The sequence below is a fragment of the Drosophila santomea genome, chromosome 2R (genome assembly GCF_016746245.2).
Source record: "Drosophila santomea strain STO CAGO 1482 chromosome 2R, Prin_Dsan_1.1, whole genome shotgun sequence".
NCBI classification, from domain to species: domain Eukaryota; kingdom Metazoa; phylum Arthropoda; class Insecta; order Diptera; family Drosophilidae; genus Drosophila; species Drosophila santomea.
In genome coordinates this window covers 9,292,566-9,313,072 of record NC_053017.2, presented here as the reverse complement: position 1 = coordinate 9,313,072, position 20,507 = coordinate 9,292,566, and the positions used below count along the sequence as shown (strand labels likewise).

The 20,507-nt window shown below is 42.8% G+C and overlaps 5 protein-coding genes and 1 pseudogene across 7 annotated transcripts; 4 read left to right on the top strand and 2 right to left on the bottom strand.

Annotated features, from left to right (window-relative positions):
- Nucleotides 1–679: 679 nt before the first annotated feature.
- LOC120446578 lies at nt 680–3,381 on the bottom strand. The gene is made up of 3 exons (XM_039627600.2): nt 1,715–3,381; nt 1,188–1,284; nt 680–1,121 (listed from the first exon to the last, which is right to left on the bottom strand). The coding sequence occupies exons 1-3, from the start codon at nt 3,239–3,241 to the stop codon at nt 730–732; spliced, it is 2,016 nt and encodes a 671-aa protein (XP_039483534.1). The 5' UTR covers nt 3,242–3,381; the 3' UTR covers nt 680–729.
- Nucleotides 3,382–3,568: 187 nt separating this feature from the next.
- Nucleotides 3,569–6,064, bottom strand: LOC120446543. Its single transcript, XM_039627558.1, has 3 exons — nt 4,220–6,064; nt 4,048–4,144; nt 3,569–3,991 (listed from the first exon to the last, which is right to left on the bottom strand). Exons 1-3 carry the CDS (start codon nt 5,942–5,944, stop codon nt 3,618–3,620), a joined length of 2,196 nt encoding a protein of 731 aa, XP_039483492.1. The 5' UTR covers nt 5,945–6,064; the 3' UTR covers nt 3,569–3,617.
- A 2,293-nt stretch (nt 6,065–8,357) lies between these two features.
- Nucleotides 8,358–9,167, top strand: LOC120446325. The gene has a single exon (XM_039627241.2). It carries the CDS (start codon nt 8,449–8,451, stop codon nt 9,118–9,120), a length of 672 nt encoding a protein of 223 aa, XP_039483175.1. The 5' UTR covers nt 8,358–8,448; the 3' UTR covers nt 9,121–9,167.
- A 154-nt stretch (nt 9,168–9,321) lies between these two features.
- On the top strand, nt 9,322–10,444 carry LOC120446326 (annotated as a pseudogene).
- A 1,216-nt stretch (nt 10,445–11,660) lies between these two features.
- On the top strand, nt 11,661–12,436 carry LOC120445182. Its single transcript, XM_039625394.2, has one exon. It carries the CDS (start codon nt 11,737–11,739, stop codon nt 12,202–12,204), a length of 468 nt encoding a protein of 155 aa, XP_039481328.1. The 5' UTR covers nt 11,661–11,736; the 3' UTR covers nt 12,205–12,436.
- A 1,199-nt stretch (nt 12,437–13,635) lies between these two features.
- Nucleotides 13,636–19,855, top strand: LOC120445937 (PDZ and LIM domain protein 7). 3 transcript variants are annotated; one of them, XM_039626601.1, is made up of 6 exons: nt 13,636–14,432; nt 16,223–16,374; nt 16,484–16,575; nt 17,885–18,630; nt 18,845–18,912; nt 18,983–19,792. In XM_039626601.1, exons 1-6 carry the CDS (start codon nt 14,226–14,228, stop codon nt 19,068–19,070), a joined length of 1,353 nt encoding a protein of 450 aa, XP_039482535.1. In that variant the 5' UTR covers nt 13,636–14,225; the 3' UTR covers nt 19,071–19,792. The 3 variants fall into 3 exon arrangements, with proteins under 3 accessions (XP_039482535.1, XP_039482537.1, XP_039482536.1); XM_039626602.1 differs by lacking the exon at nt 13,636–14,432 and adding an exon at nt 16,038–16,056 and having other exon boundaries at nt 18,983–19,855; XM_039626603.1 differs by lacking the exons at nt 17,885–18,630; nt 18,845–18,912; nt 18,983–19,792 and adding exons at nt 17,026–17,198; nt 17,324–17,854.
- Nucleotides 19,856–20,507: the final 652 nt, after the last annotated feature.

Sequence of the window (20,507 nt, the reverse complement as noted above, 5' to 3'; positions counted from 1 at the left end):
AGGTGCAACTATGATGGTGCCAAAAATGAGAAGCCAGACATCGCTGGCGAATATTTCACGCCTTCAGTTGGCACCTTTCTAATTTCTTCATTTATTACAGTCCGTCTATTGGAGGTATTGATCTTTTGTAGCTTATTATGCCGTGAGAACAGAGCAAGGTTGGAAGAATCTGGAAACTTAAGCAATCTATATATCTAAGGAACATGTTTTAGATTGCGGAATACATTCAGCATCTCTTCAATTAGTTTCAAAATGACGCAGTCCTCAAGTGAAATATTTCCCTCATTCGTTTTGGCTAATTGAAGTGTACTCAGGTCGTGTGTATTTTAAACTCAAATAGTGCTCAGAAAAGATGATTAAGAATAAAGCGTGCCAATTTCCGAATTGGTATATTTAGAATTTTGAAAATTTCCAACAATTGCCTGCTAGAAATATTAATGAGAACAGCCAAACGGTATTTCCCCTTGGTTTCATTTTGTTCAACATATATATGGGTGGAATAAACAAAGCAGGCAAATAAATAACAAACTTGACACTGAAAATGTGGGGGATATATATAAATTCATAATGGTTCATTAAGAGATTTTCTCTACCGATTCTGGGTTCTTATTGATGCATAAGCTTACGAGCAGGAAGTCTTGAACTTTTCATTGTTTATAGTCTTATTAAACGACAAATATTACGTTATTTTTGTGGAAAAATTTATTTAGCTTAAAAGTTTGCATAGTCCTATTGAATGACTGAGTTTTTCTTGAAAGGTGCCAGCACACTGTGCAGTTGATTGGTAAGTGATTTCAAGGTTTCCCGCAGACTCGAGACCGCTTTCTCCTTTTCCGAAACATAGGCAACAGTCCGATCGTAGTCATACATCAGTGCGGGCATAGCCAGGATACCACCCTGGCATGTCAACTCATGTAACCGCCTCCGAATGGCTTTGTGTTCCAATTTCGCATGGCACAACACGGATTTTAAGTTATCCCTCAACCGGTGCTTTCCTAGCAGGTTAACTTTAAGTTGGTGAATCTTGTTCTTCAACTCATGGGACTTCTCTCGATTATGCTTAGTTATATGCAGTTCGGTGTGGTATAGTCTGCGCTGTCTTTTCAGTTCAATATTTCGCTCTGATGAAGTTGATAAATATTCACATAGGGATCGAATAGAAAACAGAGATATACACAAGACTATACCTTCAATCTTCTTTTCGAGCCCCAACACCTTGTTTTGCACGGAAATAAAGTCATTCAAGCTCACACCGGCGCAAACAGTATCTACATCTCTTATTTGCTAAGAGAGAAGCGAATACAAAAATTGATAAAAATATGGAACATTGAAAAACAATTTTAGAGGTAGAATTTCGCCTACATCGTGGAATATTTGGGATGTGGTGTTCATGATATAAAATATTGTGGACAACGTAATGGGCAACAAAGAGCTCCATATGGTGGAAATTCCATTCGAGTATGGATAAGATGGCAGATTACATGGCTGATAACAAGGCGGATAACAAGGCGGATAACATGGCTTACAATATGGCGGACTATATGGAGGATAACATGACGGACAACATGGCGGACAACACTGCGGACAACATTGCGGACAACATGGCGGAGAATATGTAGGAAAATACGGGGGAAACTTGACAGTTGGGGGTTTCATGTCTGCCAACCCCGCAATCAACAACCATCTGGACAACAGTGCATCCCTGGATACCTACTTCTAAGACACGACCCAAGGTGTGCTTCTGCGACATGAGCAACACCCTGGCATCGCTGATTTGATTCCGATGGTCGGCCATTAGTCGGAGTTCGCGGGCAACCAGGCGCTTGAGGAAGTCGGTCTCGGCGTCCGGGCGAACCAGGACCTGTTTCAACGTCTGCTCGAGATGATGCTCCGTGCTGAGAACGATGTTCATGGCGTTGGAGAGTTCCAAAAACGCAGTGCTCATTAGAATGCCATATTTCTCCTTCACCCTGGCGAGGCGCTCTTGGCCATAGGACAGATAGGCCAGGGCGTTATCAAGGCGACGGGAGAAGCTCAACTCGGCGTCCTGGGATAGGCGGTCAAAGCATCGAAAGTTCTTGGTGCGGCGGAAGTACTCTATCATCCGATCCTCCAGCTGTTTGTTATGATCTTTCACAATCATGTAATCATGCACCGCACTTTTCAGCCCATCCAGCAGCTTCTCCTTGTCCAGTCGCACCCGATTATATTCCTCAGTACCCCGGTGCTCCGGCACGACTACCTTCTGTATCAAGTGGCTTATAAAATCATTAACAATCTGGCGTGTTTCTGCAATCCTCAGATTGACTGCCGTATCGATTTCGTTCTCAACGAGTTTTTCCGATGCGACCGGAAACAACTGTTCGATGTCCATGTAAGGTTGGGCTTCTTTTTCCAATGGTTCTGTTTTTGGAATGGGCGGCAGTGACCCGCCAAGCGATTCCGACTCGCTAGATTGCTCAATTGCAGTAGTAAGGAATTCACTGGGGGCTTTGGTGGACTCTTCTTCCGCCTCTTCGGAATCGAAACTTGTGTCGTCATCGGTTGTGAGACGCCTAACATATAATGATCGAGATGATTTCACGGACTGGGTAGACTTTCTTCGAAGAGGCTGTTCACTTGGCAGCGATATATCCGATAGACTGGGCACCAGCATTAAAGACTTAACTGCCACTTGCATGGGATCTATGCTCTTGGACCTCTGGGTCACTGGTGCTTCTGAATCGGATTCCGAACGGCTTTCGATGGGATCGAGCAAGTCATCCTCCTCGGCATCAACTGCGTCCAAAGTGGCTGCTGGAGGTGCATCATCCGAGTGCCTGGTGGTACTTTTGGTATCATCGATATCATCATCCCGATTGGGCTCTGGCAATGTGTCATCCCACTCCTCGACTTGTAAGCTGAACCGGGCCCTTTGGAAACTATCTTGTGACTGGCTGTCCATTTCGTCCTTCCCTTTGACCTCCTCCTGTTTGCCGGCCAGCTTCTTTCGCAACTCCTCTGCGTCGCGCTCCTTTAGTCGATTCATGATTTCCTTTAGTTGCTCCTTTTTTTCCTCCTTTCTTAAGGCTTTTAACCTTACCTCACTGTTATTATTTGATGAGATAGAAACTATTAATACGGGCTCTGAATCCGACTTAATCATATCTTCTGAACATCTTGAGAGATCTTCCTCAGCCAAAGCTATCTCGTTTTCTTCGACCAAATCAATCTGCGGTTCTTCATTTAACTCTGTTTCCATCGTGTATGTATTTTCTTTACTTCTTTTTTCGTTTGTGCATACGATATTTTGTATTTTTTATAATGGTTTTTTTGTGTTATATTTTTAGTGTTTCTGTTTAGAGTTGTTGTGTACTCGTGTACATTTGTTTTGTGATTGTACCCTAGGCTTTTACTGACAGTCTTTGCATTGGGGCATATGTTTTGAAGGGTACTCTGTCACCCCAAATGGTTTATACATTCGAATTAAAGGAGTTTATTTCACATTAAAATGATATTCTACAAGGGTACAAAGGTGTTGCCTTTAAATTCAGTTGGAACTAATTGTCACAGTAAAAGCAGCCAAACGTTTTTGTGATAAAGTGCACTGTTTATTCGATTTATCTGTTCTTACAACTCTATATGCTTCTTCCCTCTAGTTGGCTGACCCGACGCTGGAGTGCCTTCATGGTTTCTCTGAGCTTGGCGACCGATTCCCGCTTCTCCTTCAGCCGCTCCACGGTGTTGTCGAAGTCATACATCAGCGATGGCATCGACAGGATGCCGCCTTGGAAGGTGAGGTCCCTTAACTGCTGACGCATCGTCTTGCGCTCCAATTTCACTTCGTAGAGACGTCTTCGCAGGTTTCTCTGATTTTTGATGGCGTTGCGCAGCAGTATTTTCATTAGCTCAAATTTTTCCCCCAGAGCCAGCGCCTTTTCCCGATTGTGTCGGGTGAGATGAACGTCCATGAGGAACTGCGTTCGCAACCTCTTCAGATCGACAGTGCGCTCTGCCGGTAATGGGATCATGAAAGCTTGAATTTTGTGAGGCAAATATCGGGCTTACCCTCGATTTTCTTTTGCAGGGCAATCACATCATTTTGCACGGCCAAGAAGTCCCTGATGCTCAAGGTGTCACTTAGTGTCTCCAGTTCTTGGATTTTCTGGCAGAGTCAAGGAGGAATATTAACTAGTGACATACAGATGCTAGTGCTGGGTTTGCTGACCAGCATACTTACACCAAATATGTGACCCAAGGTGTGCTTTCTTATGATCAGGAACAGTCTGGCGTCGCTGATCTCGTTCCGTTTGACCGTCATTAGTCTCAGTTCGCGATCGACTAGACGTCGCAGGTAATCCGAGTCGGCCCGGACTAGGTGTTTCCGGAGCAGATGCTCTAAGCGCTCCTCAGTGATCGAGGCGACACTCTGGGCGGAGTGGAGATCCAGGATCACCCTGTTCATCTGGATGGCGTGCTTGTGCTTGGCCACCACCAGTCGATACTTCAGACTGTCCAGCAGAGCCAGTGCCTGCATGTATCGGGAATGGAATCGTTTCTCACTTTCCTGCGAGAGCGTGACAAAGACCCGGGCATTGCGATTGCGTTTAAAATACTCTATCAGTCGATTGCCCACCATTTCGTTGGTGGACCTTTCAAACAAATATGAACTGACGACTTTTTGCAGCTCGTCCAATAGCTTACTCTTGTCCAATTTCGCGCGAATTTCGTTCTCCTTGTTGTGGAGGTCCGAAATCTTAGCCGTCTCCTCGAAAAGATCGAACAGTAGATCGGCGACCACCGACTTGATCTCGAAAGCAAGCGAAATGTCAAGATCCTCTCGGATATCGGGAAATGAGAAGGCCACCTTCGACAAGATGGTGAATTCATCCAGAGTCACATGCTTTTCTTCAGGAACACTGGTCCTGAACACTGGTGGTTCATTGAATTCAGGTATGTCGGAGATATCGAGGGAGCCGACCTCACTTTCTGAAGCCGCATCCTCAGCGCGGTGCTCTTCCTCCATGTCCCCAACCGATTCCGACGCCGAGCTGGAACTTGAGTCCATCTTCGACGTGGGATCCGCATAGAAACCATCATCGTGCTGTACGCTTATCAGCGACCGCTTATCACCATCCGGTGACTGAGCAGACTGCTCGTGCTCCTCCGATATGTCCGACAGACTGGGCACATCGAAATCCCTCAGAAAGTTGGTTTTCATCTGAACGGAATCCGGATCGCGTTCGCTTTTCAATGTTCTCGTCGATACAATGCTTATGCCAGTCAAACTCGCCGAATAATCAATGTCCTCAAATTTTACATCCGTTTGGAATATGCTTTTATCAACAGGGCCATCTGAGAAGCCATAGGTCGGGAATAGGCTCACCATTTTGGGTCCCAAGAATAATTCGTCTTCTGACTCGTCGGTGGCACTTGAATCCGCGTCCTCATCGACTCCATCGACCCCATCAATGTGCTCATCAGGGTTGGCTAAGTGGTCCTCCTCCTCCTCCAACTCATTATCCCTGACTTCTTCTTTATATACCCCTACAAAACTAACTTTGTCCTCGAATTCAATCGGGGCAAACCGAGTGGTTGCGAAATTCTTCAAACGCTCCTTTCGCTCCTTCTTCAGCTTCAGTTTCCTTTCCTCTGCCGAAAGATCATCTGAGGCTTCCGTTTGCTCTGTTGTTTTGGTAGCTACGTGTTCGATGGTTTCCGTTTCCTGTCCCTCCTCCGTCGCCTCCAGTGCGGTGATGGGCATAGACGCGTTCTGTGGCTTCTCCTCTCGCGGTGCATCGCCAAGTGGCTGGTTGCCCTCCTCCGGCTTGGAGGTCCCCTCGGCCTCAGCCGCTCTTTCTTGGGGCACAACCTCTGGGACAGTGTCTACCACGGATTTTTCTCCTGCTTCGATGGTTTCCACCGCGGGGAAGACTTCTTGTGTAGAGACAGGATCTTGGGACATTTTTAGTGTTTTTGTGTGTTTTTTTAGTGTATTTTTTGTTATTTTTTTATTTTGTTCTTTTGTGTGTTTTTTTTGTGTTGTGGGTTCCCTGTGGGTGTGTTGTGTTTTTGGTTTTCTTTGTTGATGTGACAAATAACTCAAGCAAAATAATAAGCAACAAAAAGTTGGTCAATTGTTATTGTTCTCTAATAAATTCTACATATATAAATTACCCAATACTTTTTGCAAAGCCGTTGCAGTAAAGGTTGAAAATAAGGAACAGAAATTGATTTAAAGAAAAAGTGGCATACTTTTAGGCTTGACGTACTAATAATTTCTATTTAAGTAAAGTGCTCTTAAGATTTAAACAAATTGAATTGAAACGATATATATTATTAAGAAGTTAAACTGGTGAACGTGGATTAAAGCCGCGACTTGCGGACTTTAAGCACCATCTGGGGTCCAATTGGAGGTCCTAAGTAAATCTTGCCAGGGCTTTAAAGTTGATTGATCGTTGGCCATTGTGTGCGTGTGTTCCTGGACTGTTGTTGGTTTTCTGCGCGGGTGCGGTAAACTTTATGACATTGATAAATTTTTAATAAATATGACAAAATGTTGGTGCTTTAATTCACTGCCATTTTGGGCAGCGGCACCAGGTGCCTGCCAGGATTTACATAAAAGTGCTGCAGTGGTGGAGAGTGTAATTTGCATGGAAGCACTGCAGCACTTGAAATGGATTTCGGGTCTTAATACTTTCCGTTTGATTGTCTGGGCGTGGAAATTGATTCAGCACAACAGCACAATGCCAAATTGCTTTAAATTATGCATGAGCCTGCGACTTTGCTCTCCCATTCCACTGCTTTCCCTTTGATGTTGCGAAGGACATCTGGGAATCATATTCAATAAGCCGGATCCACAGCAAGAAGGCAAATAACTTTTTTATGACAGACGCAATGGGCCAATCCCCTTTGATGGCTGTTAAATAAATTTGTTTTCGATGTTATTTAAGACGCTGCCTCTGGCGCGCCTTCAGGTGAATAATAGCCAACTTTCTGATGGATATTTAATAGTCGGGTAAACAAACACCGGTGACACCATAATTGCCCCTACTGGACACTCATCAGTGGACACATGTGGCCTACTGGTGGGCCTACTTCCCAGTCGGCTCACGTCATCAGTCTTCAGCGAAGCCGAACGGGAATCCTTTTGCTATTTATCATTCCGTCCGAAGCTTTTCGGGAATCCTTTCTTGTTTTATTTTTGTTCTCCCGTTCTGTTTGTCCGCCTTAAGTGGCATTTTCGGCTTAGGCGTCGCAGTATCCTACGGATACTTAGGAGAACTCTTGAACTTGACTTTCCCTCCGCGAAACGCTTCAATTACGCTGGCACGTTGCGCCGGCCAAATTGTAATTTCCGAGTGTTTTTATACACAGTGCGGGAAAATATAGCCTTTTGCATACAAAAACCCAGCAGATTAAGAAAATGCTAAAAATTGTATGAGAAAAGTTTTTGTTTTACAAGATAGATTTTATTTTACTGCTGAACTTAAGCGGAAAGAAGAACTAGACAAACCTGAAATCTTCAGTTTTTTTATGTGACGGAATTCGCTGGAATTAATATAATTATTTCAATAATCAAATTTGTATTTATAATTTCCCAGAAAATAAATACATATTGCAGCTTAATAACAAAGTGATTTAATGTTTATTTTTCGAAACGGTGTTTGTGGAATATACGTTTGAAGATTAGAAGGTCATTAAAAAACAAATCTGGATTTCTCTGTGAATCATTTAAAGATTAGATGAGTTAACAAATATTTTAAATAAATTAGGAATGTATGGGCTTTTATTATTTCTTATTTAACACAATTTTTATGCCAGCATACCAAATTTATTATTTAAATTAATTTACAATTTTTTTCTAAAACCTTCTATGTAATCTTCACTAGTGGGGCAGCTAGGAAAATATTTTCTGTGACTGCAAAACATATTCGATCTTTTTGTTTGCTGTGTACTCGGATTATACTATTTCATTTGTACTCTTCTGTTTTGAACAAGCATCAATAATTACAAATTGCGCGTCGGGGTTGATCTGTGGTGATCCGTGGACTTATCAGGGCGATTTCGCCTGCCTTACTGTGGCAGCTCGATAGTGCATCGCGTTCCACAGCCTTTCAATTTGTTGTCATGAATTATGCAAGTGAGTCTGGATTTCTGAACTCGCAATTGGCGCAAACTCGGAAATTGCGCAGTGCCGCGGAAACAGAAAATGAGATAGAGTGTTATGTGCAATCTATATGCAATACTTGTATAATGCAATAAACATTTAAACATACGTATTTGATAGAGGCTTTAATTACATTTGCACCCGTAATTTCAGAATCTGGACAGGAACGAACTTTTGAGGTTTCTTGGCAAATCTTTGCCACCAGTCGTAGTCAGTTTGCAAAAGAAATTCGTGGCGCAAAGTGTGCCTAGTGGAGCACAGGAGAGCTTATATGCAAACCTTAAGGATATACCACAAGGATGCGATCAATGCAGCGATCACTATTGCTACTGGCTATGTCAGCCATCCTGTTCTGTGCTGCAGTGGCTCTGCCCACAAAACTGTCCAAATCCGAGGAGGATTGGCTGGAGCAGATGCTGACGGAGAGCGAGGATGGCGGTGAGCTGCTGGACCTGGACGACAGCACCGGAAACCACATCAGTAAACGATCTACCGAGGATTCCAGCAGCTCCTCTGAGGAGCACAAGGGCCAGAAGAAGGACAAATCGAACAGTTCCTCCGAAGAGCAGACAAAAAAACCTGCGGATAAAGAAACTAATACGGAACATGAGGCTAGGAAACGCAGAAGCGCGGAAGATTCGATGAAGCTAGCCTTTTGCCAACAACTGGAAGATTTGGATATTAAGCATACCATTCTGCATGACACTTTCGTAGACTTTTGTAAGCTAGGCGAGTCTAGAAGAAGGCGTCAGGCTACCGAAAGCCATTCCAGCCAGCTCGGCGATCGGATGAGCAGCGATGAGCCGACCCTGGATCCCCAGGCTGAGAAGGAGCTGGACGAGGAGATGGCGCAGGCTGCAGCGGAGCTTTTGAAGGGCAAGGATAACACAAGCATCGAGGACTATGCCCAGGGATGCGAAGTCATGGAGGTCAGCTCCAAAGAGGCCAACGAAGCCACCTATGCCGAATGATATCTCTTAGAGAACTTGATTTGAAATAAACATAAATAACATTACAAGTACATAGCTTTTTCAAGATTGGCTTTTAGTAGTCTTATCACCTTTTACAAATGTATGCGTACTACAAACGACTTTTAATTATAATTACTGAGTTGTCAGTACAAGGTATTATCCTCTGGACTATCCCTACTAGTTAGCAAGATTAATATTTCCTTTAAGATCGGTCTTTGTACTGAGTGCTTATTACATTGATAAGGACGTATAATGAAAGCTCTATTGCTTAGATGCGAGAGGCTTGTGTTGAGTTGGACTAAAATTTGTATGCAAGTGTAATTTCGATTTTGAAATTTTCATCTCCGTAGTTGAAAGACCATAATACTCTTAATATAAATATTTGCACAATCAATTTTACCATAATATTGAACCATTCTCATCAACTTGTTCTCATTATTTAAAAGGCATTTGGAAATTGAGCCAACTAAAACTGAAATGGTACAGGAAAGGAAACTACGCCTTTTTAGTTGTGTAAGTCAAATTGTGCATTACGTGGCGTTTTTAAGGGACTAGGCTCTTCTGTTTCAACCTACGTAATTTACATAATCGCCGAGGAGGCGATAGCACATTCGTTGACCGAAAAAGTCGGTCTCAGTGAGGAGAACACACCGAGGAAGCCAGTGGAATACAGTTTGCCAGAATATAAAAGGATTACCGGAATGCATCGATCTGTGTTGCTGCTCCTTATGTCGGCCATTGTGCTAGGTGTGGCAAGTTCTTTGGACTCCGAGGATTCTGATTATAATCACCTATCGGGGCAGCAGCTGTACAGCGGTGTCGATCAAATTATCAGCAAGCGAGCTGCCAGGGACACTAGTAGCAGCACCTTTTAGGATCTCACGGATGGTGTCGATGAGCTGGTACGCGATAATATGGAAAGCGTAATGGAATCCTCTTCGGGGGATGTGAGGTACAGGAACTTATATCTCCTGGCCCATATTTGCCCAGATGCTGACTTTAGCGAGTTGGAGAATGGAAGTACGATAAGTTCTTGGATTGAAATACGTGATATGTATGCGATTTGTAATGGCTTACCTAGAAAACATTCTTTCTTCTAAATGAAAAACAAAAATTCCAAAAATTCCCAAAGCTACAAAATTCTTATGAAATTCCTTTTTCCCAAGCATGTGACCACTGACCACCCATTATTTCATTCGCCTTATCTGTAACACCATCGTAATCAGGACAGCAGTCGTCAAAGTGGCCAAAGGTCATTTTTATGTTTATTTACGATTTTAAATTAACGATGTATTCATGAGAACTAAATATAAAGCTTACTTTCCTGGAATTATTTGTATTATGAATTATCTGATAGTCAGGCACTTGACTACAGCATGTACGCCAAACGAATTCATGTTATGTGACGAGCCTTTTTGTGATTCGTGTCATCTGCATTTTGCGCCCTTTCTGAAGTTTTGAAATATTGAAAAATTGGATCTCAAATTTTGCCTACGGTCTTGTGCCTTTGTTTGTCCACATTTGTTGTCTTTGGACTCTTGGAGCTGATAAGGCACGTTTTGTTCACTCTTTCATGACCACCCCAAGAAAATGTGTCTGAACTATTCCTGAAACATGCATATGTTACACAATATGACCATATCTACACTTGCAGTATTCCCTGTGCTAATCGAAATTTTGTCAGGTGTGTGCCACATTTTTGGGCCCTTTATACTGAATTTTCCCACAAATGAAACTCTGATTTCCATTGTTGTTTATTTGACGAAATATTTCCCTGTGAGCATGGCAAAGTTTAAGTCTACGTTGTCTGTTATACCCAATACACGTAGGGTAAAAGGGTATATGTACTAGACTCGTTGAAAAGTATGTAACAGGCAGAAGGAAGCGTTTCCGACTATATAGAGTATATATATTCTTGATCAGGATCAATAGCTAAATCGATCTGGCCATCCGGTCCGTCTGTCCGTCCGTATGAACGTCAAGATATATTTAGTGGGTAGAAGACAGCACTGCTCCCAGGAAGAAAGAAAGATGATTCTTAAGCTTAGAGAAGAGGAGAAAACATACATATACTCACACCCCGCACATACTTTGTTTTGTATTGATTAATACCTATTTAAATAATTTAAGAATCAGCATGATGAAATATGTGCCTATCTCACTAGTTTCAATACCTTATTACTCCCAATAAAAATATTTTCACAATCAATTTTACCATAATATTGAATATTTATCATCAACTTGTTCTCAATATTTGAAAGGCTTTTCGAAATTAGCCCACCTAAAACTGAAATGGTTTAGTCAATGAAACTACGCTTTTTTAGTTGTGCCAGGCAAATTTTGCTTTAAGTGACGATTTTAATGGACTAGATGAAACAGATTTCAATGATGTCTATCATAAAGAGTCTATTATTGAGACCCGCTATCTGACTGGCACAATTGAATTTGAGTCTATAATCACATAATCGTCGAGAAGGCGATAGCACATTCGTTGAGGTTTCGCGGTTAACGTGTGCAGTCGGTCAGAATCAGTTCGAAAAAGTCGTTCTCAGTGAGGAGAACACACCGAGGAAGCCAGGGGAATACAGTTTGCCAGAATATAAAAGGATTACCGGAATGCATCGATCTGTGTTGCTGCTCCTTATGTCGGCCATTGTGCTAAGTGGGGCATTTAATTGCCGAACTTGGGAGCATATCACCTCTGATATAATCGGGGACTCTGAATATAATCACCTATCACCTATTATCAGCAAGCGAGCTGCAAAGGACACTAGTAGCAGCATCTCTGAGGAGCTCACGGATAGTGTTAATGAGGAGGTACACGATGGTATGAACAGCTCAATGGAATCCTCTTCGGGGGAGGAACAGAAACTGATTGTGGACTCCCAGGAACCCGTGGAGCCCGCTGTCAGAAGGCGCAGGTCGGCTGTGAGGTACAGGAACTTATATCTCCTGGCCACTATTTGCCCAGATGCTGACTTTAGCGAGCTGGAAAATGGAAGTACCATAAGTTCTAGAATTGAAATATCTCATATGTACGCGATTTGTAACGACTTACCTAAAAAAAATCCCACTTCTAAATAGAGACAAAAAAATTCCAAAGTTCCTATGAAATTTCTTTCCCCCAGTCATGTCACCCCTGGCCTATTAGTCATCTGCTACGTTATCAGTAACACCATTCTTATCACGACGTTCCTAAATTTATGATGTACTAATGAGAACTAAAAATGAAGTTTACATTCTGGAAATGATTTGTAAAACTCTGTTAGCCATTAAGAAATTTACATATTTACAAATAAATAGCAACAAGATAAAATGTTATAGTTGATGCGGAGTTTGGAGTGCGAAGTTCAAGTTTTCGGGGGGGCTTGTTAGTTTCTATTCATATGCTAAACCACTTTGGTCATCCATTTTTTTTCAAATATGATTCAATTATTCTGAAGTATTATTATATATCTTGGCATTTTTTACCGATATTTATGATGATTTTTGTGCTAGCTGTGTATTGGGTATCTGATAGTTGGGTTGTTCTCTGGTTTCTTTACGAAAAGCTATGCGTGTACTCCAAACGAATTCCTGTTTTGTGAAGAGCCTTTTTGTGACTCGTGTCATCTGCATTTTGCGCCTTTTACGACGTTTGGAATATTGAAAACTTGGTTCGCAAATTTTCCCACGCTTTTGTTTCTTCGTTTGTCACCATTTGTGGTTGTTGGTCTTTTGCGGCTGATTAGGCACGTTTTGTTCACTCTTTTATGACCACTCCAAGAAAATGTGTACGAACTATTCCTGAAACAGGCATGCCACACACGAGCATATCTACATTTGCAGTTGTCCCTGAGCTAATCGAGATTTTTCTGCCAGGTGTATGCTATTTTTTTGGGCCTTTCTCCTGAAATTTCCCACACATGGAACTCTGATTTCCATTTTTGCTTATTTGACAAGCGGAATGCTTTGTCTGTGAGCATGGCCCTATATTCATATCAGTTACTCTTGTAGAGTAACTGGATTCATGGAATATTAGGTACGAGTAACAGGGGGAATGTATAATAAATAGTATATATGTATATGAGTCGGAGGTTTAAGCATTTAGATAATTATTGATTTAAACTTATGCCTAGCTTACATTTTTGAGTATTGATGTCATATTATTATTTGTCATATGTTATTTCCTCTTCAGTTCCCATCACAAGTCCCATCGACTATTCTTTAGTTAAACTAGCTTGCTTGCGTAGATTTAATTAATAGTTGTGCAATGAATTATAGCTTAATAAGAGTGGTTACTTTCAATGCCACATGCATTTATTAATTTAAACTTGAATGCTTGGGAATATCTTTAATCAGTAGCAAAAAACGCTTCCACTTGTCGAAAAAAGCAACAAAGAATGCAAGAATAATCTAAAAAAAGGAAAAACAGACCAAGAGGAGCAGAGGAAAAAAGATCGAGAGAGAATGGGGAAAATGGAAAAGATGCAGCCACAAAGGAAAACTTCTCGAAAATTATTTTAGTTGCCCAAGTCGAGTGCAGTCGTGTGGAAGTGAAAGAGAAGCCACAAAGTAAAAAAGGAACAACCAGACAGCAGGCATAAAAAAGTGTTAAATACATTTTCCATAATTATCCCTCATAGTCGTGGTCTTGGTAATTCAGAAATTTGTGGAGTTTCCGTACTTTTCTCCACTTTACAGACCAAGATTTAATGAGATTGGGGTTGTGCAATGCGTGACTGCTGATTATATAAGTCGCACAATTGCCCAAAGTTCAGGCATTCAACTGGTTCCTGCAGTTTGAATCGAAAGTTTGAATAAAAAGTAACCGGAATTCAGGTTGTATCGAAAAGCCGGCAAAATTCGAGTAATATTTTTGCACGGGCGGAATTTTGACAGGCGAACGCAAACAAGCGATTGGGAAAAGAGCAACTAAAACTTTCGCAGCGAAAAAAGAGCAATACGAGTATACTTGTAAAAGTAGAAAGATAGAATAGAAAAGCAAGAGTGCAAGAGTGCAAGAGTGCCGCCGGCAAGAGTGCGAATTTATAAATAAAACCAGCGGATAGAACCAGAAAGAGATCCGGTATCTCTTCGCAAGAGTACGGGTAAACAAAGCCGGAATGCCGGAACCACTGGGACTGCTATGGTCCGTGCCGGAGTCCAAGGCGAAGGCGCCCATCATCAAGGTGTCCTGCGGCATCGGCGACACGGACGGCTATCCCGCCTTCGATGTCGACTCCGATGCGTACGCCACCAAGGACGACAGCCGGTGGGGATTCCTCATCACCGGCGGAGCGGAGTTCCACATGCCGCTGACAGTCTTCCAGGTGAGTTATACTCCATGGGGGTGGTTCGTCCCTGGGAACGAGGCCACCTGGTGCCAGCCTTACAATTATATCGATACAGTCAAGCTCAAGCCATTGCAAATTGTAGGAATGGCATTTAAGCTGAACTGTTTTTCTGGGTATCCATTCCAGGGGGGGAAAAATATTTATTAAATGTTAAGTGGCAGTGAAGTAAATATAAATTTAAAAAGTACATAACTCAAATGATTCCGAAGATGAATAAATTTCCCATTTTACTTCGTTCTTAATAAATAAATACCGAATAAAGGTACTTTGTACTTTATTTATAACTTTGGCTGATCTACTACTGGTAAATAAGAAAATATTGCTTAATTCATTCCAAGTTTATGATATATTTTAATACATCATAATTTTAATTAAAGAACATTTTCAAGAACAGGATTGCTGAATATTTGTTTAATTCCACATTTAGCTATTATTAACTGGAGCAAGTTGCACTCGCAGTAGTTCCCACTGTAGCTCCTTTCCGCTGCAACTGCTGTTTCGTCATTGTTTCCAATATTTTGATTGCGAGCCAGAACGACAACAACCCAACCCACCAAACCAAGTCAAATTTGAATTCCAATTATGCTATGACGAAGTCGCATCGAATGCAAATTGGCTGCCAGCACATAGAAGCTAGCATTTTATTGTTTCTGGCATCTGCACCTGCCGCGCCCCGTCTTCTGTCTTCTGTGCTCAGTCTTCGAGTCTTTTCTAGCCTTTTAGTTGGCCTGTCTCGTCTCCCCCTTTTTTGCTCTTTTTGGCCCACTTGAGTCTCGAGTGAATGTACAATATTTGGGTTAGCCGAGCACCCCTTCCCCTCATACACAAAATAAATACGTTGGCTGTCATAAAATATATGTATCCAAGCACACAATATAACAATGATTATCGAATCAATGAAAGTAATTAAAGAGTCATATGCAAATGGAAAATCTCTTTGCTATAATAATGTATTAGATATCGATATCCTATCTATATATATTGTTATTATAAAGAAACCCTACAAAAATGTGACGCACTGTATCTCATATGTATGCAAACTGATTTCCCATAAGGCGAAACTATTAGTATTGCTTTTGGCGTTTGTGCAACATTTTACTTTTGACGTTTCGCGTTTAGTCTTTAAAAAAAAAATCAGTCGTTGTTGCTTGTTTGTTTTATTTTTGATTTCAAGTCAATTGAGGGGACATTTAAAGAGTTTGATGAACCATATGCATACGTAGTTTCCATAAGGAAAAAGGCGATTATTTGTACCTAACTATATGTACTCCTTTATAAGTATTATTTGTTTTATTTGAGTTCAACTTGTTTCATTGTTTCTTAATTCTTACAACTTTACAATACTTTGGAGGTACATGATTACAAATCCAATTTTATTTATATTTTCCATGATATTTTTATTAAAGGGTACCCACCAAGTCCATTCCGCCATGTTTAAGAACAACGCATTGTGTCTGTGTTGCTTTTAGATGTTATTGTTTTTTCATTATTTTTGGGCCATTTTCTTTTGGGAGCAGCCGTTCAGTTAGCTCATCTCGTATACATGTCATCTGTATCTGTCGTTCGCGCATCGCGTATATTTTCTGAACTTAAACTCAAAGTACGCAGATATCCATTCAATTGCGCCTCGAAGCTCGCACGGTGCGGTTTTTGCTGAAAGTGAAAGGAGCTGCCGGGCTTTCGCATTCGCTCTCGCTATTGATATCGGCATAGGCATCGCATCGCATCGCTCTCGATTTCAATCGACATCCTTGTGGTCCTTGCAGGTTACCCCCAACGGCCTGGCCGACAAAGCGGGCATTCGCCTGGGCGACATCATACTCGAGATCAACGAGGAGGACGCCTCGCAGCTGACGCTGTCCCAGGCCCACGAGAAAATCAACTCGACACCCAAGAAGATACATTTCCTGCTGCGCAAGTAGGTTGCCCCAGATGCACTTGCTGGCTTGCGGTGCGTCTGGGAGGCTTTCAGGCCGTTTAACTTATGTAATGAGCAAACTACTGTCTGCTGTCCATCTCCCCCGCAGCATGGAGGAGGACGATCCCATGGGCCAGTTCGAGGCCGGAGAGGAGAAGTCGATTGTGATGCGGGTTCCAAAGCCTTTGCCGCCGCCAAGTGGTGAGTACTTACTTTTTGCATGGGTTCCCAAATCAGTTCATTCGCCTCCAGCTCCATTCCTTGATTACTCACAGAAATGTGGTGTGAAAATGTTGTTCTTTTTATTACTACCAAGTGCTATTAATAATGTGCCACGTGTTTTATAAGTAATTAGGAAAATTTCACTTTAAACAGAAGATACTAATGTAGTTTGTAGTTATTCTCAATAAAAAATATATTAGTCATACATTCAATGAAACTTAGTAATGGTAAAATACTTTTAAAACGTGCTGAAATGTGCTAAAATATATAACTCATATTCTATCTGCTTCGATCCAAATTACTTGTTTTAATGTGAACCGTGCCTATCCGAATTACTTTAAAATTGTTGTCCATACGTAAAACTTTTTCACAGTCCCAAGTTGTTTCCTGTGTAGCCCCGAACTCACTTGGCTTTGTATCTTTTTGTAGACTTCACCCCAACCCCCCTGCTTGGCTCGCGTTGTTGGCATCCGATAATGTGGCAAGACCCCCCGGAGCCGCCGAAGCCCAAGAAAAAGAAAACCAAAACGCAGCTGGACGACGAGGGCAACGAGGTGGTCATTGAGCTCAGCGAGGACGAGTCGTCCGACGAGGAGGAGCAGGTGAACCAACCACACGATTGCATGCCAACAACTCTGCCATCGAAATTAACACATTCCGTTTTTCCCTTCTCCCACTTTCCGCCGTGTTCTCCATCGCCTCCCCGTGTAATCCTTCCGCGATCCAGGAGCTGCCCCACCATCGCATCATCCGGAACATCCGGCGCTTCTTCGCGGAGGTGGGCGACAACCAGGAGCTGCGCACGAACACCATCGAGAACATGTTGATGGCCCTGCCCAGCGCCTCCAAGGCCAAGTGAGGAGCCGTTCACCCAGCTAACCGGCTTATCCCTGGCAGCAGAAGCTGCCGCATCCCTACACCTGCACTGTGAAAAAATGCCGGTCAAAAGATCTTACTACCCACCAATATGAGAAATAATGTTTTGTTGATGTGTATTGTATTTCTTTATACATAATATCTAGCTGAATATTTTTCGAGATAGAAAGATAGGGAGAAATTGTTCTATCTAAGATGCATTGCTTTCGCACAATTATCCACTATACAAAACTAATGACTCAGATAATAAATAGTCTTGATTTAGATGAAGCTTTTCCTCTGTGTAGAGTTCGCTAACTCTTTTACACTTGTACATAATGTTGAATATTTCGTGTCTGTCCTTGTCGCTTTAATAAAAAGAAACCCCTTGAAACCCCCAAAATACCTCTACTCCCTAATGGATTCCATTTAGGACGCATACGAGCCAGCTCCATCGAGATGCGTCTGCTGGAGATGCAGCGAAAGTTGTCTGCCATCGCCGAAATACCCAAAATCCTGTGCTCCACTTTGGCCACCGTGTCGCAGAATTTCGGCCGCATGAGTGAATCGGAGGTGGACGAGGAGGAGGAGGCCTATGTGCAGCGGAAGTTCTCCTACGACGAGGATGCCCTTGACTTTGAGCTGAGGAACGGGGGACAAGCAGGTGACACTGACAGTGACGGGGAAGATTTGGTGCTGGTTCAGGAGGAGGAGGCCGAGCACGTGGATGTTCCGAAAGGTGCCAGGCAATCAAAGCTGCTGAAGGATGTCACGCCGGAATCGGATTATGCATCGGAAGCCAATTATCCGGCAAATGAGGCAAGCGATGACACAGAATCCGGCGATGAGGATGATCCAGGCAGCACGGTGTATTTCATGAAATTGCCAGCGACCCCCGCCGCGGATACGTATTCTTCTACAGAGGACGAGGACGAGGATGACAGCGATTTCTTAAACACCACCTACACGTGGAATCTCCGCAATGTGCCCAAGCTGCGAATTAACGACGCCGAGGCCGAAGGTGAACTGACACTGGGAACTCAGGCAAGGGAGGTGCCTCGGCAGGAGCAGCCACAGGCAAAGGAGCCTTGCCTGGAAGCCGAGCCGGTGAAGGTGCGCCCAGCCACGCCCACTCCAAAGGCTCCACCTCAAGAATCCGCCGAGGGGCAGACACAAAAGGTAATGCCACCGCATATTTCAATCAGGCCAGTAATTTATGATGATTTCAAACGATTGCGATTACAAAGTCTGGCAAGGGGACTTTCTAAGGGGATCTTTCAGTTTGCAAATTAGTATGGCATTTAAAATGCAACTATATTATTAAGAATCGTTTCTGCTTTACAAATATACAATATATTTATGCATATTTATAAAAGCATAACTCTTCTTTTAGTTGCTATTCAGGCTGGACAAGCTGGAGCGATCCTGGCCCTGGGCAGACCGTGAAAAGATCATATACAAGTGAGTGGTGAATCAGGACACGTGCCCATGTACGAGTATGTACCCCAAATTGAAACCCTATTCATTCCAGGCAATCCACTTGCCATTTGGTGCCACGAAAGCCGCTGGGATTGGTGGGGCAGCGAATGCAGCTGCTGCTCAAGGACAAAAGGGAGTGAATTTGTGAAGGGAGCAAGGAGTCAAACCCATGTTAAACAGTTCCTGCCATTAGACTAAGTTTAACCTCAGAGGGGGACAACTCGACGTCGAAGGGCGGTGTGAAGTGGCCAACTTTTAATTGAGTTCATTATGCAAATACACAGGCGACAACAGCAGCCTCAACTTCAGCAGCACTTCAATTAAAAGCCGCACACCCGGGCGTATTTGAAACTCTATTCAAACACGCTTCACACCCAGCCTTTCAGTCGGGTAAAATTTTTAATTAAAGTGCACTCTGCCGTATGCCAAAAAAATCACTGCCAAGTCAAACGCAAGCAGACTCAAAATCAAGACAAAACCGCCACCAAACCCAAGCCGAAGCCCAAACTAGACCAGTGCCAAGCTCTTCAACCGGCACTTGCAACTTGGCCGGGTTTATGCATTATTTGTGACCCACCGCACCATAAATTCCATCTGAAGGCCAACGCAATGCACTTATTCCGAAAGCAGCAGGACCTGTGAGTCACGCAGGATACGGAAAAGGACGATGACGGTGCCAAAAAAATGTTCCTCGAAGTTAACTCTTATTTTTAGAGCCCTGTGCAAGGGTAGTGTCATTCTAGATTGGTTTGGATCACTTTTTATATATTTAAAGGATTTTATTTTAAATTGTTTTTGAATTGAAATTGCTATTATGGAATGTGGTCAAAAATCTAGGCTAACATACAAATTATTCAAGAATTTTATAGTTATTACAAATTTAAAGTTTTATAGTATCATGTTTCAAATATTTTTCTGGTCTTATATAAGCTACATTTAATTGCTGAAAGTTAAATTTAATAAAGAATCACAACACACTTTTTGAATTTATTGAACTTTAATACAAGATTGAGTCGCTAAGTGAATGAAGCGCCTTGTTGGCGTGCACAACGTAAATGTTTTCCCTTCTGGCAGCATTGAAAACAAACAGCTCGGGAATTAAGCAGCTCATTTGCCTGCTGGCTGATGAGAAAAGTTTACTCCGGCGGGCGTACGCGGCGTATGAGCGATATCAACCTGGGCTGAGTTCAGCATGTGTGCTCACTATGCTTCCGGGCGCGAATAATCTGCAGAATTATGAGTTTCTGTGGGCAGGAGTGTGATAGTGCACATTGTGAAACTGCCACTTATCGCGCACACTTTACATGCATAAAACATAGAGCGCACAATGGGGCAACTGCGAGGACACGTGCCTGCCATACAAACAAAGTGGCAGTCGCAATCACAGCCACCCACAGGGACCCTCCACCACCCACTGCCGCCCACTGCCACCCGATGGCACTTGCCGGGACGTCATTATGAAAACCACCAACGGGAAACGGCCAAACCAGAGCCAGAACTCAACGGAAAGTCCTCAATAAGTGTCAACAAATGTTGACAGCACTGCAATGAGCTTTGTTTGCTGCGGAGTGTCCTGG

Excerpts from the sequence above, each read along its gene's own strand:
- LOC120446578 (XM_039627600.2), bottom strand. The coding sequence starts at position 3,241 with ATGGAAACAGAGTTAAATGAAGAACCGCAGATTGATTTGGTCGAAGAA. Across the intron at positions 1,285-1,714 it reads CCTTGGGTCGTGTCTTAGAA|CAAATAAGAGATGTAGATAC; the intron begins GTAGGTATCCAG and ends CTTCTCTCTTAG. Across the intron at positions 1,122-1,187 it reads GCTCGAAAAGAAGATTGAAG|AGCGAAATATTGAACTGAAA; the intron begins GTATAGTCTTGT and ends CAACTTCATCAG.
- LOC120446543 (XM_039627558.1), bottom strand. The coding sequence starts at position 5,944 with ATGTCCCAAGATCCTGTCTCTACACAAGAAGTCTTCCCCGCGGTGGAA. Across the intron at positions 4,145-4,219 it reads CCTTGGGTCACATATTTGGT|AAAATCCAAGAACTGGAGAC; the intron begins GTAAGTATGCTG and ends TGACTCTGCCAG. Across the intron at positions 3,992-4,047 it reads CCTGCAAAAGAAAATCGAGG|AGCGCACTGTCGATCTGAAG; the intron begins GTAAGCCCGATA and ends CATTACCGGCAG.
- LOC120446325 (XM_039627241.2), top strand. The coding sequence starts at position 8,449 with ATGCGATCAATGCAGCGATCACTATTGCTACTGGCTATGTCAGCCATC.
- LOC120445182 (XM_039625394.2), top strand. The coding sequence starts at position 11,737 with ATGCATCGATCTGTGTTGCTGCTCCTTATGTCGGCCATTGTGCTAAGT.
- LOC120445937 (XM_039626601.1), top strand. The coding sequence starts at position 14,226 with ATGCCGGAACCACTGGGACTGCTATGGTCCGTGCCGGAGTCCAAGGCG. Across the intron at positions 16,375-16,483 it reads ATACATTTCCTGCTGCGCAA|CATGGAGGAGGACGATCCCA; the intron begins GTAGGTTGCCCC and ends TCTCCCCCGCAG. Across the intron at positions 16,576-17,884 it reads GCCTTTGCCGCCGCCAAGTG|GACGCATACGAGCCAGCTCC; the intron begins GTGAGTACTTAC and ends GATTCCATTTAG.